Raw genomic sequence first — 16,980 nt, 5'->3', positions numbered from 1 at the left:
GGGGGGGATTCCTGGTGCTGCAGCTCCATGCTTCTGCCATTTCATCATGGGTCTACGTAGAGCTCTTTGTCTAAAGCTGAAATTGCTACGCTAAAGTCAGAGAGCCAGATGAGGTGGTTCTGGGCTCTGCTTTGCAACTGGAGTAATTGGGTGAGAGGAAGAGAAATTCCTCCAATAGTGTTATTTTGAGATTTGTTAGGCATTGGCTTTCCAAGCAGCTTAATCTATCCTTAGACTTTCCACTTAGAACTGGCATGATTAAAAAATACAGTTAAAGTTTCATAGCAGAACTCTTGTAAAGTGTCAATGCGTGAGACACTGCTTGCTTTAAATGTTAGATTTTGTTTCCTTTGGGAGCAGTAAGATCCCTTTTTAACCATGTTTTTCTGACAAGTAATGACAAGTGTGAACTAAACAAATGTGTTACATTTCAGAGCAAGTCTTTGATTACTTTTAAGTGTCTGACCTGTCAGTGAAGTAATGACAACAGGAAGAACAGAAGACGGTGGGAATAGATATAAGTGGATTAGCCATCAGATGAATGAGTCTTCCATTGAACGCTAAATATATACAACCTATGGAGGTTTCTGGAAGTTGTATTATCTTTCTGACAGATGTTCTTTAAAACTCCTGACTTTGCTGATCTGTGTCTGAGACTATACACTAAAGAGAAAAGCCAGATGTTGGACATGACTGGATTTGATGAGGCACATTACAGGTATTGTTGCAGCTGTCTCAACAACTGCTCCGTGATGCTTTGTGTAATTTTCCGAACAAAGGATTGTGGAAGTTGAGAAGGCGTTGATGTGCTGCTGACTTTGTCTCCGTGCCTCATGGCTATCAAACAATAACTCAAGAACAGTGCTGCTAAATTTGTCCGACAGGCTGAAGCGTTTGGTCTGGTCTACTGGCTGTAATACAACCGCTCTTTCAATAAAAGCGCCTTTCTGAGCACTTCACTAGTTTTGACATCAGTTACAGGAAATGACAGATGGTGAGGTGTGCAGTTTCCCATGGCAGATAGCATAATGTAAGGGTCAGAGGGGACCAAGGAGAGCTTGATGGGCAGCAGCATGTGCTTTGTTTTGATTCGCTGGATGTGAGTTTGATGAAGAGAGAGAGAGGCAGGGGGTATGTAAGTCTATTTCCACTCTTTGCTGAGACCCTCACTTGAATCTTTCATTGATCAAACCCTGGCTTCCTCTCATTTCCTTTTGTTTGTTGTCTTTTCCACCTCCTCTTCCCCCTCGTTTTACACACAAGTGTAAATAATGAAAACTAAAAGAAAATTCAGACACATCTACAGCAAAGGCTTTGTTTTTGTTTGCCTTGATCCGGAATGATCTCGGAGGCGGAGGACAGAATGTGAGCTGATGAAGCGACAGGTAGACGCAGTTCGAGGCAAAGGGCCGGAGCGTGTGAGAAAACAAAAGGTTAAGTGGCGAGCGCTTGAAGAATGAAAACGGGGGAGATGCAGACACGATCTCAAACATACAGTGTGATGAGCCCTGTGGGGGATCTGCCAGGACTAATGAATCTCCTCAGCGGAGGAGGCGAAGACGCACAGTCAGAAATAGAGCGACGGAATAATGATAAAAAGGGCAGGAGGAGGAAAGGAGGCGGGGTGAGTTAGCTTCCACGTGTGTTCCAATGCATCATCATTACTCCTCTCTGAAACCTCCCCCCCCCCCCCCTGCTTGCCGCCCTAGCTGGCTCCCTCTGTTTTTAATGATTCTCCATCCTTGAACTGCAGCCCCGCTTTCTTTCCCCGCACCACCTCCCATTCACTCCCCATGTATGAGAGAGTGTCTAATAGCCAGATGACAAGGCACAAAGGCTTCCATTGTGTCCCTGCATGCCTCGTACTACCAGCCCGGCAGGCCAGTGATGCGCTGCCTTGTAACCTAGCAGGAAGCTGCGACTCGCCTCTCCCCTCTCTCTTTCTCTCTCCGTCTCTGGAGATATGATGCACCGCGCTAACACAACCTGACAGGCGGGCCACAAAGACTGCCCTGTTAGGAGCACTTGAGTGGGAGTTTGCTTTGGGCATGGGGACGAGATTTGCATGTTTTTTTGTTTGAGTGTGGTTCGAGACAGAGAAAGAGAGAGATTGATTTTGTTGACCATGTGGGGGATATTTACCCCTTTGAGTGGCAGGATTCCTGTGGTCACATTTTAGCCACATGCGTTACCTTTACTGAAAACCAGCCGATCTTGACGGCGGTGTGCGTGTGCGAAAGTAGATCCACGGCGGCATTCCTAAGCGTGACAAAAAGCATTGGTGATGGCAAAATCACTCCCCATTCCCATTCCTTTTAAAACAGCAGGACAGAAATTGGGATGTATGTCAATTGTGTGTGTGTGTTGGTGTTTTTCATGTCTCATAGCTTCTGGGAACATGCACCGCAGGCTTGTGGTTTTTCTACTTCCAATGCTCACAGCAAGACCCCAGCTTTTGTTTCTTTGACCTAAATTCCTCACATTCATTGTGCCAGTAAAAAGTCTATTGAGTTACATAATGGAGAGCCATGCTTCTCTTGGCCCCGGCCCTCGATTGTACCACCGCTATGCTGCAGTTACTGGACTGTTTCAATTAAAGCAGCAGGCACGCTCAAAAGCCACACAACCACAGGATGACTTCAATTATTGGCTCATCAGTGTGCCTGCAGAGCAAAAGTATTGAGTGTTGTTGTTAGCAACAAACCAAAATGGATTTTAATCCAAAATATTTCAAAACAACTTTTTGGCAGATGATAATGGGGGAGAATGGGAATCGACCCCCTGAATAAGGCAGCATAATGCTGCTGATCTGCATTCCCAGCAGTACGTTTTATCCCCTCAGGGAATGAAAAAGAGATTGTCATATCATTAACAAGGTTTTTAAATTAGTTGGCAATAGCGTTCTGCAGCTACCAAGCCAGAATAAGGGCGTCATGAAGGATACGGTTCAAGTTTCACAGCAGAACTCTTGTAAAGTATGCAATGCGTAGGATGATGCAGTTTTTTTGAATCTTTTATTCATTTCGCCGCTGGAATATTCATTTACTACGCTCTATCATTATTATCTTATTCAGTTCCTTTTTGCCACTTTTCTCTGTGTCTGAGTCTTGCACACTCCAAGAACAAAGTTGTTCATATGAAATCAAAGCAAGTCCTCAATGACTTCTGAGTGTGTTGATGATCAGAGAAGCCGGGGAAAGAGAGCTGAAATATGATCAAATATTCACCGGGTGGTTGAGCGAGTACAGCGCAACGAGTCTTGCGGAGATGCATTTTCTATCCACAGACTCTTGTAGGTGTCTTTCTGGAAAAGATGCGTCATCCTATACTGTCTGATGTTGCCTCACAGAACTTAGATTCAGATCTCATTTGGAGTCCAGTGACGTAACTGGCAGTCTTGACTGCCGCATTGTTTTGATTCGTCAACATTTTCTGATCTGGAGAAGTTCTTCCAACATGCGTCAGAGAATCTGGCAGGCGAACATTTTTGGCCTTGTAACGCCGTGTTTGAGATCAAGCCAAAGAGAAGAAACAGATGTAGGACAGTCTTGAAGTTTGGGAGTTTCACGAGGCACGTTGCAGGTATTGTTGCAGACGACGGAACAACTGCGACATGTTTTATGGAGATGATGGACCCTGGAGCTCGCTCACTCGCTCACTCACTCAATCTTCTGTTTAATGTTGTACACTCACTGCCAGGCAGCTTGGAGTAAAAAGTGCTTGCAACTACTCTCCGCCCATAATCAAATTATATCCTGCATGTCCCTTCCTGACATCCACACAGAGGAAGAGTGTTGTTCATGGCAAACACAAGGGAATTCTTTGTTTGATTCTTTATTCTGTCTTTGCATCCATTTCCTCCGTCTGACAATCTGTCGCTCAGAGGAGAGTCGTAAATTTCCCTCCTCTTCAGAATGACTGCGCGGCCTCTCCTGTTTCCTAAGACGTTGTTTGATATGCGTTTGTTCTAAAGCCGCAACAGCACTGCAGTTGTTCATCTTTAATTAGCAAGTCGGTTATTTTTTAGTTAATTAATGTACAGGTCAGTGCTGTCCAGATGGAAGCCTTTTGTTTGCAGGCCTGTGGGAATGTGTTGTCTGTTTTGACTTCCTATACATTTAAATTATCCTTTTAAATTGTTCCAAACTGGAATCATCCAGGTGCTGTTGTTGTTGTTTTTCTATATGAGCAGCATGTGCGCCCTCCTACGTGATTTCATTGTAAACTGACCCAGATTTCTCTTCTCCTCTACTCCAGGTAAGGTGTTGAACACTGATTTGCGTCACTACCTCAGCCTGCAGTTTCAGAAGGGTTCCCTGGACCACAAGCTCCAGCAGGTGATCAGGGACAACCTCTACCTGCGCACCATTCCCTGTAAGTATAGCCTGTGCAGCCCGGGGCACCCCAGACACTGCTCTCATTGTGTCTGGCCTTTTCTTGTTGCCTCTCTGATCCTTCCAGATGGAGCCTGGTCTGTTCTCATCTGCAGCGCTACTTGCACCATGCGACTTATTGTCTTTCCTGAATCTCGTTTGTTTTGTTAAAGTAATTGAAGTGCCCGGTCTTTGGCGTCATGTGACTGATATTAAGGAAAATCTGAATAGATTTGGACTAAAATTATCTGCCATGGGAATAAAAAAAATAACTGTGGAATCGCAGGAAATGAGAAGCTGTTTTGCCATTTTGGTGTTAAAAGAAAACAAGTTTTGAAATCTAATATATTTGACTTATTAGGAGAAATGTATTCTCAGTTTCGATCATAGTCAGCCCATGTTTATCTCACAAGGTGTGAAATAGAAACTCATTACTTTTCATAACAAAGTGAAGAGTTCTCTCGACTGCTCCTTCTAAAGTAGAAGAATAAATAACAAGGACAGAACATTTAGATTTTATACTCGAGTGGTTCTAAAATGAATAACAAGGCCGACAAGCGTAAATGCAGGAGCAGCTGCAATTCTCTGGGCTGCACAGCTGAGTTGGAAAAATGTATTTATTCATTACTACTCCAGACTTTGTGTGTTATACTTCTCAGACGCATCCAGAAGCTTCCTTTTCTTGCATTTTGCATGGAGGGAGAGTCACTTTAAAGACATGATATAAAAGATATAATCAATTAAAGATAATCGCATTTGTGTAGGATCTTATGAAGCTGAAACTCTCTTTTTCATTCTCTTCCTTTCTGCATCTCTCTCCACATTCCCTTTTTTCCAAGCCCAACACAGTTTCAGCAGAAAGCTGTGCAGCATTCTGTTTGATGTTTCTGCCATTAAAAAAGCAGCACTTTTTTTTTTTTTTTGCCATCATAACTTTGCTAAATGTTACTAAGTGCTGTGCTCATGATGGATTAATGTTGAGTCTTTGTAAATAATATAACAAAGTGTAAGATCTTTTTTTTTTACCTGCTCTTTTGTAAAGTGTCTTGAGGTAGCATTTGTTATGAATTGGGGCTGTACAAATAAAGACAGATTGGTATTTGATGTTTTTAGTTGTTAATCAAAGGCATAGGGTCGGCTTTGACTCTGCAATGTACTGAACCCCAAGTTGCCTTTGGGTCGCGGGACTTGTAAAATGCTGATGGGCACCACTACCATTGTTGTAGCAATGTGTGTATGAATTGGGGATGTACTGTTAAAAGTGCATTGAGTGGTCAGAAGTCCAGAAAAATTGTATATCCCGTCTGGCCTGGGAATGCCTTGGGAACCACCAGGAGGATCTGGGAAAAGTTACTGTGGAGAGGGATGTTTGGGTCAACTTGCTGATACCACTCCGACTCGGCTCCAGGCTGGACGAATGGATTGATTTCCTTGTAAGGGGAAAGGGAACGATGACGAAGATTGTCTAGTTACAGTATAAAGAATACGTCACAACAGGAAAAACCTCTTGCTTTAAAAATGCGGTAGCTTTTTAAGAGTGGACAATGTGCATCACTTTCCTGTTTTACCCAATTTGAGCATGTGAGCCAACATGGAAGATAAAAAAAACTCATGCCACTCATATCCCTTGCTAGTCATTACAGTCTGGCTTCAGTTGTGTAGCATATGTTCCTTGTCCACTTGGCTCATGCCTGCCTGTGCCACTGGCTCATCACAGTGCACTGAGCCGCGGTGACCATGCGAGGAGCCTAAAAAGCCACAACAGCGTGACGTCTGTGCTCATTACAGCTGCTGAATGGCATCTCCGAGTGAGAGAGGCATGACTTCCTTCTTCATTTTCACCCAGCGGAGCTTCATTAAGTGTCACGATTGACTCCCATAAAAAAGGACAGGGGATCAAGACAGTCCGACGGTTCCAGGGCAGCACGGAATCTTTGAAGCTTGGCTAAATCCTTACCCACAACTCCACTGCCAACCACCGCTGTCTTTTTTTATTAAAGCCCGGGTGTTAATATCCGGCATGCTATGTAAAATCAGCTCCACTAGTCTTATTTTGCAGATTAATACAAAAAAAGCAAACAAGAATAGATTGGAAAAGTAAAAAGAAAAAAAAAGGAATTACACAAGGTTTACAACCTGCACATGTTTATCTTTTGAGGATATGCAGTAGAGGCTTCCTTTTTGAGTTTTAAAGCCTGAGAGACAAAAGACAAAATCCAGATGTGCACTGATGAAACTCATCGTTTAATCTTTATCTCATAGAGAGTTAAAAATCCCACAAATATCAAAGGGGTCTTCCTTATGATCTAATAGATTATTATCTAATAGATGATAGCTGTTAACCACAGTGACCCATAAATTATAAATGCAGGCCAGTAATCCTCAGGAAATTAATGCAACAGTAACTAGATCAAAAGTAGCAACTGTGTGCCAGATCTTTTTTTTGCTGCATTTTTTTCTCATTTTTCCACATGCTGCTATTCCTGACATTACTTCACCTTTACCATATTATAGTACTGCTTCAGACCAGACATCATTCTCATCGTGAGACAATCGATCTGTAAGAAGAGAAATTATGAGCAGGCATTTTGTACATATAACCAAAATTTAGAGTGCGAACTTTGGATTCACTTAGATTTACTGTCTAAATTAAAAAGAGAACAGTGTGCAGGACTCTTGAAGGTGGATATAAAGGATAAAAACCAAACTCATCCATACTTGTTATAGATATTTATTTTTGTCATACTAGCTGTTATGTTTGAATGCGGTTCAGTAATTGAGATATAAACATCAGTGTGATAGTTTTTCCCATTACAGGTGTATTATTGTCAAACAAGCTTCAGAATTACACTATGGATTAAATGTCTATACTGTGGTTTGCGTTGTATTAAATAGTTGGGATATATTTTGCTTGGCTAATGGAAATAGATATCCAAGAGCACCACATGTCCCTGGTGAAATTTAAAGTAAGCACTCTTCAATCTTGTCTCTCAGCATAAATGAACCTTTTCTATTGTTCAGCTGTAAAAAGCATCTCTGAGCCTTTTGGTAAACGCTCGTAACTTGGCCTTTGGTGGCACACTGAGTGGGCGAACTGGATTTTGTTATAAAGCCCTGCAGACCAAGTAGTTCTTCCTCGGCATGTTTCATTTACTTTAGTCAGACACTTTTGTTCTGTGCTGTTTCCCTGTGGTTGTTTCATCTCTTCAAAGAGCGACTTGTAAGAAACCACACTCAAGAAAGAAGTCACAACTGTGGGCTCTTTTTCCGCTGAGAAATGGCAGCAAATTTCCTCTAGCCTTTTCTTCAAAGCTCCTTATCCCGGCTCTCCTTGAGTGATTAAAGTTAGATTTCCAGTTTGAACAGTCTTAGTAGTCTCTCTTTACTGTAATCCTCCCTCACAGCTGTCTAGGTGTAGAAACTGAGGAGATTTGCTTTGTGAATTCACCCATCAAGAAGAGGTCAGCGAAGATTTCCACTACAGTTTTTGTTTTTCCTCGTCCCTTTGTAAGCTGTTTCCCTATTGTCTCATCATATTATGTATCTGCAACACATGTGACAGTGGATGATGCTATTATAATTACAAGGACACACAATGGGTTACCAATAGGTTAAACTAATACAGTTTATTTAAGCATCATACACGCCTGCTGAAGGAAAGGTGGAAGTATATAGAACAACGTCTCCCTCATTCATCTCCTGAAACCTAAAAACAAGCTCATATTTCCTTCCTTTGTGGCCTTGCTTTTCTCCACTGATTGTCCCGGTTGACAAAATAAAAGATTGTCTTCGCAACAGGCTAAGCTGTTTCAGATGTGTTATTGCTCACATTGCAGTCAGGCTGGAAATAAAATGAAGAATGGGGGGATTGGTTCCTGTGAAACTACGAGTTAAAAATCCCCACAAGACTGCAGCTCAGCAGAAAAGTTCAGCTGAGGGTACCGGAAAGCCCTGATTACATCGAAGATGATGTTAAACAGAGTCGGCATGTTAGGGAGCGTGAAATCATTTTCATAACAATGTTTTCAAAGATGAGAGCATCAACGAGGAAAAACGTGACACTTTCTTCAAGCAGATGCAGAAGTTATGGTGAATTATATTTTAATGACTGCAACTTTGCTGGAACTGGAATGCAGCATAGAGCTCCACTTATTGATGTTGTAAATATTTAAAGAGGGGGGAAAAAAACAGACGAAAGAAAGGGTGCACAAAATGCAACTGCTGCTGCAAGACTTACTTCAGGAAAGCAACTGGTCTTTAGCAAACTTTAGACTGGATAAAAAGATGGACGACGCAACAACACGGTGGAAGAGAAGTCAAAAGATCCAGAGCTCCGCCTACTGGCTGGCTGTAGTATACAGTAGGTCATAGACCCCGCCTCTTTCCTTGCACAGGTCAAATACACATGATAATTTTTTTTCTCAAACCTGGATTTTGACGTAATAGTGGTGTTCAGTTTTCTGAATATTTGATTTTAATCAACTATTTAATGTGAAAAGGAGCGGATGTGTCATGATTGACAGCTCTGGTGACGAATGGGGCTCCTGCAGCGCTCCCTAGTGGATTAGCAGCGTAGACGTGGATTCTTGTGTGTTGAAACTGTAGCAGTGTTGTTTTCAGTCATGGGCCATCCTTTGAATTCTTTATGATCGAACTGAAAAGCTGATTAAAAGCAGAATTTAAAGGGGTACTTCACCCATTTGCATGAAGCTGTGTATCATCAGAAACATGGTAGTAGTGTTGAATGGTCGTGAATCCAGCCCTCATTTTGCCCTGAGACAAGAAAAATATGTTTTTCTTTGCCTGGAAGTTTTCTTCATGTGATGCAAAAAGCATCATATTACATTACATGAAGAAAACTTCCAGGCAAAGAAAAACATATTTTTCTCGTCTCAGGGCAAAATGAGGGCTGGACTCACGACCATTCAACACTACTACCATGTTTCTAATGATACAAAGCTTCATGCAAATGGGTGAAGTATCCCTTTAATCACACAAAAACGTATTCAGATGTACATTCCCATCACAGACAAAAGCCACAAAACGGTACTTTACCTATCCTAGCATTAGTTATATAAGCGTTCTTTCATTGGGAACATTTACTGGCAGTATGTCAAATCAAAATGATTATATTTGCGTTAAATTGCCATGGAAACTGAAGTTTGTGTGTCATTCTGAGGAAAAGCTGCTTTGCGAATATGTGGTAGATGATTTAAAAGTCTAATAATACAACAGATATCCCAAGTTCAACAGTTAAGATCGCTTTAATCCATCCATGTACCTTCGTTCCTCCTCAATTTTCCACACTTATTTATTGCATTAATGTAGTGTTTGATGTCGTCCTTAAGGAATAAAGGTGACGTTTCACACAGAAGTCAAAGTTAAAGTGTGCAATTAAAATTCTGCTCATTACCATCCGTTACACTTCCTCTGCGTTGTGACAGCTGTTCTGCTGTGTGGAGGACGTTTTTTTTATTTATTTTATGTTTCATATTTTAATAATGATTTCTATCTTTGTGGCTCCAACGGTGTTGCATATTCATGATGTAGACACAGACGCAGCCCTGAGTTCTGTATTTGGACTTGAATCACATCCCTGTGGGCATGCTGGGTACAGTGCCACTTCTAGCCTCCTCCCTCCTCCCCCCTGTGAGGGGAATGGTACGTCCCCGCTCATTTGGACGTTCCCTCTGTTTTAACACTGTGCTTCCGTTGGCAGGTACCACTCGACAGCCCAGAGAGGGGGAAGTTCCCGGAGTGGACTACAACTTCATCAGCGTGGCTGAGTTTCGTGAGCTGGATGAAAGTGGGCTACTGCTGGAGAGTGGCACATATGATGGTACGTCAACACACAACACATTTATACAACTCTACTATACTGCAGACGGGAAAATAAAAACAACATTTTTAAGGAAGTAAAAGAATGAGTTAATAGAGTTGGTATTACCAATGTAAACGCCCTTAATGAAGTGGTCTGCACAATGAACTGTTGTCATTTAGATTTTCTAAGTCATATCTTTTGCATCATATTATCAGTCATTTCTCTATGAGGGAGTCTACCAGTGGGAAAACTCCAAAAGAAGGAAATCAGTATTAACTGTATCCAACATTTCGATTGCACTTACAAAATGTAAATCACACTTCTATGCCTGACAGATGGGTTACAAAGTAAAGGATTAACAAACTTCCTTTGCCAGTCGTTGGGCTAACAGAACAGTTTATGCACCTTGGCCTGTAAGTCTCTAAGCTCTACTGAAAAGATGCAACGCAACATTTCCAAAAGGAATTCCATCTTTTTCTTTCTAATGGTAAATGTTGGTGAAGGTCAACACATCTGTTTTTCTCATTTTGCTGGATGCTGGAGCATGAGGCATCAATTTAGCACGGAAAAGATCGTGTAGGGTGGGAAGTCAGTCAGTCACCCAAACAACATTAAAACGTCCAGTTTGTTTCAGAATAAAACACACATTTTAACTGTTCAGAACAATGATCTTTTGTGTTGGTTAATGTGTCTTGAATAGTTTCATACCACATACATTGTTTTATCATGCGCTGCTGTGAGTGATTCTATGAAATTACAGGAGGAATTCCTGTGTCTCGGCACTCCAGCTACTCTGTAGCGTACACACAACACACACGTTCCTGGTAAAAGTCCTGAGTCAGTTTAAAGTGGTCAGAGTTTTACATTATTTTGGCAACCATCTGAAGCATCAAACCCGTCTGGTATCGACTGTTGAGAGCTTTCCATGTTGTCCTTAAATGTTTGGTTCGGTTGTAGTTTTTGTCTTACTTCATTTTGATAAGAATATAATATTTCCTCATTTAGATAATGATTTGCTGAAGGAAAGCAGTGTTCTTATATAATCCATTGTGTCGAGAAATCCTTACACTCACATGTTCTGAGAAGTTATTCTGTTTAATCAAAGGCAGAAGTTCAGCAAAAGAAACAACAATCTGAACTACTGTACCAAAACTACAACTCAGTGATGCATCTCATCGGTTTCCAAAAATGTCAAACAATACCTATCCCTAAAGACACAAACTCCACCACTTCTCATGTCAATGAATCCCACTTGTTCCTGTTGTGAGTTTCTTGTTTTTCCTGTTGGTCTGTGCTGGGATTTTAGACACCCAAAGTTTGGTTCATGTGGTCTCAACCAAGGGAGAAAAGTCATAAACATGGTGGCCTTTTTACGAACAAAGCAAGAGACATAAACATGGTGGCATGCAAATGCTCATTTGTTTTTGACAGTTTTAACAACTTCCATCCTGTATCAGTGCCACAACAAGGTCGTGCAGCTATTAACTTCTTCTTTATGTGATGTGTTTATTTATGTTCTTACAAAGAGCTCACCAAGGATAATTAATTATGGGCATAATTGGCACTGTCTGCAACTCAGCCCCATGTTGCACATAATGAGGAACAGGTAGGAACAAGATAAAAAGAAGAGTCTTGCTATTATATTATGGGAGGACAGTAACTTTTTTAATGAGGAGAACATACACAAGAAGACAAACAAAACAACACCTTGTTTCTAACTCTCATACACCAGGAACACCTCACAGTCATGCTGTGTTGTGCATTCATGTTACCATGGCTACCAAGCAGTCTTACATACTTGGCTTTATGTGCTGCTTTATCAGATTGCAGTTGGGGGTTTAAGTTGTTAAGACTCATGCTTAAGCTATATCAGAGACTCTTGTGGGCTTGGCACTAAAAACAAACTGCACACATTTCAATTTAAAACACGTTTCAACTGGCCTTGGGGAATTTGTTTGGACCATATCTGAATTCAATTGACAGATTTTCTCCCCTGTGACAAACTCTCCAAAGAGATCAGGTGTCTAAGCCTCCTGAGAGATCGGGTAGAATCGAGCATCTTCCTCTGGTTATGAGAAATTAAACTAAATGCAAATGCAAAAAAAAGTGCAGTTCATTTAGTGGCCACTTGAGGCTGGCTTCATAAACCAATGAATTGCCATAAGAGCCCATATAAAAATGAAAAATAAACTTTTTTACAACAGAAATAAACAAGTTAACAGCCTGGTACATTTATTGCCTCTATAACCGATTTCTTTATTGGTTAAAACCTGTCTCTGCTTGTCACATTCAAACTCCATGGTTTTGCCTTCTTCTGGATGAGCCATAAGTTCGTCGGATTCAGCGTTCCCAATTTGGTGAACAAAAATCTATAAGTGATGTCACTGAGTCCATGTTTTTTAGTCTACAGGTACTTACTCTCTGATGTACATCAGTTTGGATAAATATGCCTGCTAATTGAATTCTAGGTAGAATAATATGCACCTATCAAAAACTGAAGACTGACGAAACAGTGTTTTGCACTTTCATCAACCTTTTCCACCGATGTGACGCAACTTCATCCCCAAAGGCGCTCTGGTTATTAGCTCCCTTGTGAATCTGCTGATCCATACACCATTAGGTCATCAGGTTAAGTCAACACGTTGCCAGTTTTATTGACCTGTCATCATAAACTCAGAAATAATGTATTCCCAGGTGATTTTGTTGCTGAAAAGAGCTCCACCCTGGTCCTTTAAACACTGTGTCAGAAATGTGTTCGCTTGGTAATAGCTCTCTTTTATCCACCCTCCGTCCCATATCCAACCCCTGAGAGACTGGCTCTTCAACCCTAAACCCTTGAACCTGTCAACAACATGAATAATGGATCTGCTCTGGCCGTCCTCTGCTTAATGTAACACAACCATATGTGTACTGCAAGCAAAGATTCAGAAGCGCTCAGAAAGTTAATAATTAATGCACAGACCTTTGGCTGCTTAGACTCCACAGATAAGCTTTTGATAAACGTATGATCTACTTTCCTCAGACTTACAAAAACAGAGAGACAGAAAGACCGACAGTTAAGTAGGCCTACAAAGTTATTTACCTCCTATTGAAGGATTTTCCCATGGTAGGTTAGTCATTCACTACAGATCAGTTACTAATTTCAACAGCCTGAATAACAGCCTGAATACTGTGGAAAGTAAACTTTTCCTTGAGAGTCTGTTGCTGGTGTTGCAAACTTCCTTTAACTTCTTCTATAGAAAGAATGACTGGATTAATGACTTTTCTATCTTTGTCTTTGGTTAGAGGTTGAGAAGCTACATTCACAATATGACAATTTTCATCTTATTTAACACTTTGTTCTGGGATTGCAATTCAACCTGGGAATACAACCAATTATCATTTCACCACTTCAAATAGCAGCAGTAACTTTTAACTAGTAATTTTACTAGTTTACCTGCTAACAAATATGTATGCTACTGAATGAATTACTGAAATGCTAAAAAAAATATATAATATTTTCTTTTGTTTTCATGCAGCCTTAGTGCATAAACTTTTTTCTCCACATGGGACGAAATGTTAACTGAACTGAACTTTGAGTTTCAGTGGCTCAAAGAAAATTCCCCTCCATTCCCACAAACTTTATCATCACAGTCAGCCATTATTCATCCCTCTCCCCAACTCTTCTAACATGTCTCGCTTCCTCAGTTCAAGTTAAGCTTCTCTGTGTGAGCCAGGATCTACACTGTTTCTGCAGTTGGTTTAATGGAAGCATCGACCTCTGTAGCCATGATTACAGCTGTGACTAATCCTCTAGACCTGTTCACATCAGGGACGTGATGTATCGATAGTTAATCTGTAACCGAGAGTGACATTAACTCACAGTGCTCTACTGAAGCCAATATCTGAGACAGCCAGTGTTTCACATTGCTCAATAATAGGAAGTCATTTCAGAAGGCTAATATTATGAAGATATTAACCATGCGTAAAAGAAGAAAATTGTGTGTAGAAGACTCAGCGTTAATCCATTATATGTTTTACTCTACCAGTGTCCTTCTCTGAATTACAAGCAGGTCTTTGCTTAGAGTAGATTTCGGTATCACGCACACATAAAAATAGTTTGTTTGAGACGGAAGTGTCAGAGTGGGAGATATATTTGTTACCTTGGCTGGGCCTACTTCCAGGAATTAGATTTGCATGTATGTGAATCAGGGCATATCCAATTTTCTTCCCCTCACTTTGGTCGGTGCTGAAAAAAAGCTGATAGTATGAATCATTCATGACAGAGACAGGCAGCTGAAATGGACAGGCAAAATTCAAGGAAAGCAGATGTCTCTCTGTGTCTGAGGAAACTCAACGTTAGCAACAAAGGTTTGTATTGATAATCAGCATTTTACTATTTATTTGTCTCTAATTGTGACACTGCTTCGTCATTATTCCCTCGCTGCTTTCACACACACATAAAACCCAAAACAAGTAAAGGTGAGATGGAGTGTGACCAGCAGGGAATATGTTTTTTTAATCCTTGCTTCATGTATTTTACATCATGTCTTTCCTCCTGACACCCTTGACCCCTCACTGTTGAGCAGGGGAACATTTCAGTCTATGAGTGACATGTGTGAATAAGCAATTCAGGAAGATTTTAGAATTTTCTAGAAATCATTTACATCATGCTGCCTTTTGTTTTATAAGTAATCTAATTAAAAAGGTAACAGATAAACGTACTTTTAAAGCAGTTGCTTGAAGGTTTTCACCACTCCGAGAAAATGAAAACATTATAAATCATGAAGCCATTTTACATGTCATGTTGGGAGGGGCTGCTAAATTAGCTGCCACAAGCTAGTTTCTAGCATGGTTGAGATTTCTTAATTTTTTATTTCCCCTAATAATGAGGTTTTTAACTAGTAGACAAATTATTTGCAAAAGTCTTGCCAACTACCAAACAAAGAATCTTGTAAAGAAGAGTTGAAGATAATTAGGAAACAGTTAAATCTTGTTAGCCTAGCTTGTTTCGCTAGTTGCTTTGATTCAGAAGTACAATAACACAAACCTGATGAAGCTTTTAAAATTCCAGGATGAAGAGAAAAAGACACTTTCTTTACACACGACAGTGTAATGGCACTTTCATAATGACTGAAAGTGACATGTTGATAGCGTAGAGCCTGAAAAGGGCCAAGTGACAATTATTGACTTTTCTGGAGTAAAGAAATCACATCCCCCTATTTTGTCAGACCACATTTTATGCAACTGTTATATAATAGTTTTTTTTTTTTTTTGTGGCTATTATTTACTTTATGGAACTTTCAGGGAACGTTGCATAGCTGTGGATTAGATGAAAACCGGGCAATAGGCCAGAAGTCACAGAGCAGGAAGGGTGTAGAGGTGCTGAACTACTATAACTGCGGTCCACTCTTAGACGAACTGGAGATAAAAACAGAGGCGTGAAAGATTAAGAAGTACCCCAGTTCATCAAACGTGAAGTTATTGTTGTTATTGTGGACAGTATGATACAGGAGTCGTAAAAGTCACTGGGGAAACAGAGGATGTGTGCACTTAAACCTGATGGAAGTTTATTTATGAGACAGGCAGGTTATCTAACAGTAGATCGAGATGCTCTACACACAAACACAAGCACAACAGGGAGTGGAGGAATGCAGCCTTGACAAGGTTGGCTCATAAAGTGTGGGCTCCCATGCCAAGCAGGGCCAGAGCCGCATGCCAAGGCTGGAGCACAAGATGGACCTCACCCGCCTGGGGCTCTGGCAGTCAGTGATGCGGCCTGGGCAGACTGGGCACTACCCGAGAGAGAGGAAGCCCATTCTCAATGATTAATGAGGGCCTGCGTCTGTGGCTGGCAGGTTCAAAGAGGCAGAGGGATAAACACACAGAGAGGACGTGGGGAGGGGGGGGGATCAAGAAGTACACAACCCAAGAGAGGTTTTCCCAAATTTCCACAACATAAGAGGGTGTCTCCAGTTTCTATTTGTGTTTGAAAACATCACCACGAAAAACATTTTCTGGCATTTCTCACAGCTAAATGACCGTGACTGCATCAACCCGAGCCCCGTTGTATTTCAATCACAGCTTTTAATGAAAGTTTTTTTTTTTTTTTTTTTTCTGGAGGATTTCGTGAGATTTAGGGTTTTACTCGCATTTAATTCAGATTCTCACAAGTTGGCGATGAGATATGCTGGCAGCTGCTGACTAAATCAGATGACGTGACACCGACTCACACATTCTTTCTCACCCATAAACACACACGGCCTCAGTGCATGATTTATCCTGAAGTCTCTCTGGGCACAGAAGCTTTCGAAAGGGAAACATGTTTAACATAAATTCTTTACTTGGTGCTGGCAGCAGAAACAAGCCTGCGTGCGTAGCATGGGTGAATGGCCGTGTAATTCTGTGACATTGCCAAGCAAGCAAGCAAGTGTTGGCCCAGGAACGAGAAGGAAAATGGTTTTCATTCACACCATCCACCCACCACTGTCAGAAGCTGCAAAATGTTGCTTAAATGTTATAACACTGTTCTTAAATGATCAGACCTATAGGTGCACTGTTTCTGCTGCTGGTACCTGTCATGTTGCCACCACGTGACAAAAGGATTTAAGATTTTAAATTACATAATCTGCTGATGACAAAAAAAAAATATTTGGCAGAATTGTGTGCTGCAGTATCATACCGACTGTGATTCCCTTCATTTAAAACCTCTGGATAATTTGCCCTGAAAAGTAAACAATGCAGGGTTTTTTGTCTCAAAGTTTAGAGACATTCCCCACAAATATGTGAGGCAACATAAACCTTTAT

General features: G+C 41.0%; 1 protein-coding gene across 2 annotated transcripts in view; it reads left to right on the top strand.

Moving 5' to 3' along the window:
* magi3a (membrane associated guanylate kinase, WW and PDZ domain containing 3a) overlaps positions 1-16,980 on the top strand; it is a 127,840-nt gene that overhangs the window by 71,433 nt on the left and 39,427 nt on the right. For both annotated transcript variants that reach the window (XM_079358828.1, XM_079358827.1), the window contains exons 2-3: positions 4,258-4,374; positions 10,093-10,212. In XM_079358828.1, the coding sequence (XP_079214954.1) occupies positions 4,258-4,374; positions 10,093-10,212 (237 nt within the window). The remainder of the gene's footprint in view (positions 1-4,257; positions 4,375-10,092; positions 10,213-16,980) is intronic.

This window comes from Symphodus melops, assembly GCF_947650265.1.
Source record: "Symphodus melops genome assembly, chromosome: 13".
NCBI lineage: Eukaryota > Metazoa > Chordata > Actinopteri > Labriformes > Labridae > Symphodus > Symphodus melops.
This window is presented reverse-complemented; position numbering and strand designations above follow the sequence as displayed.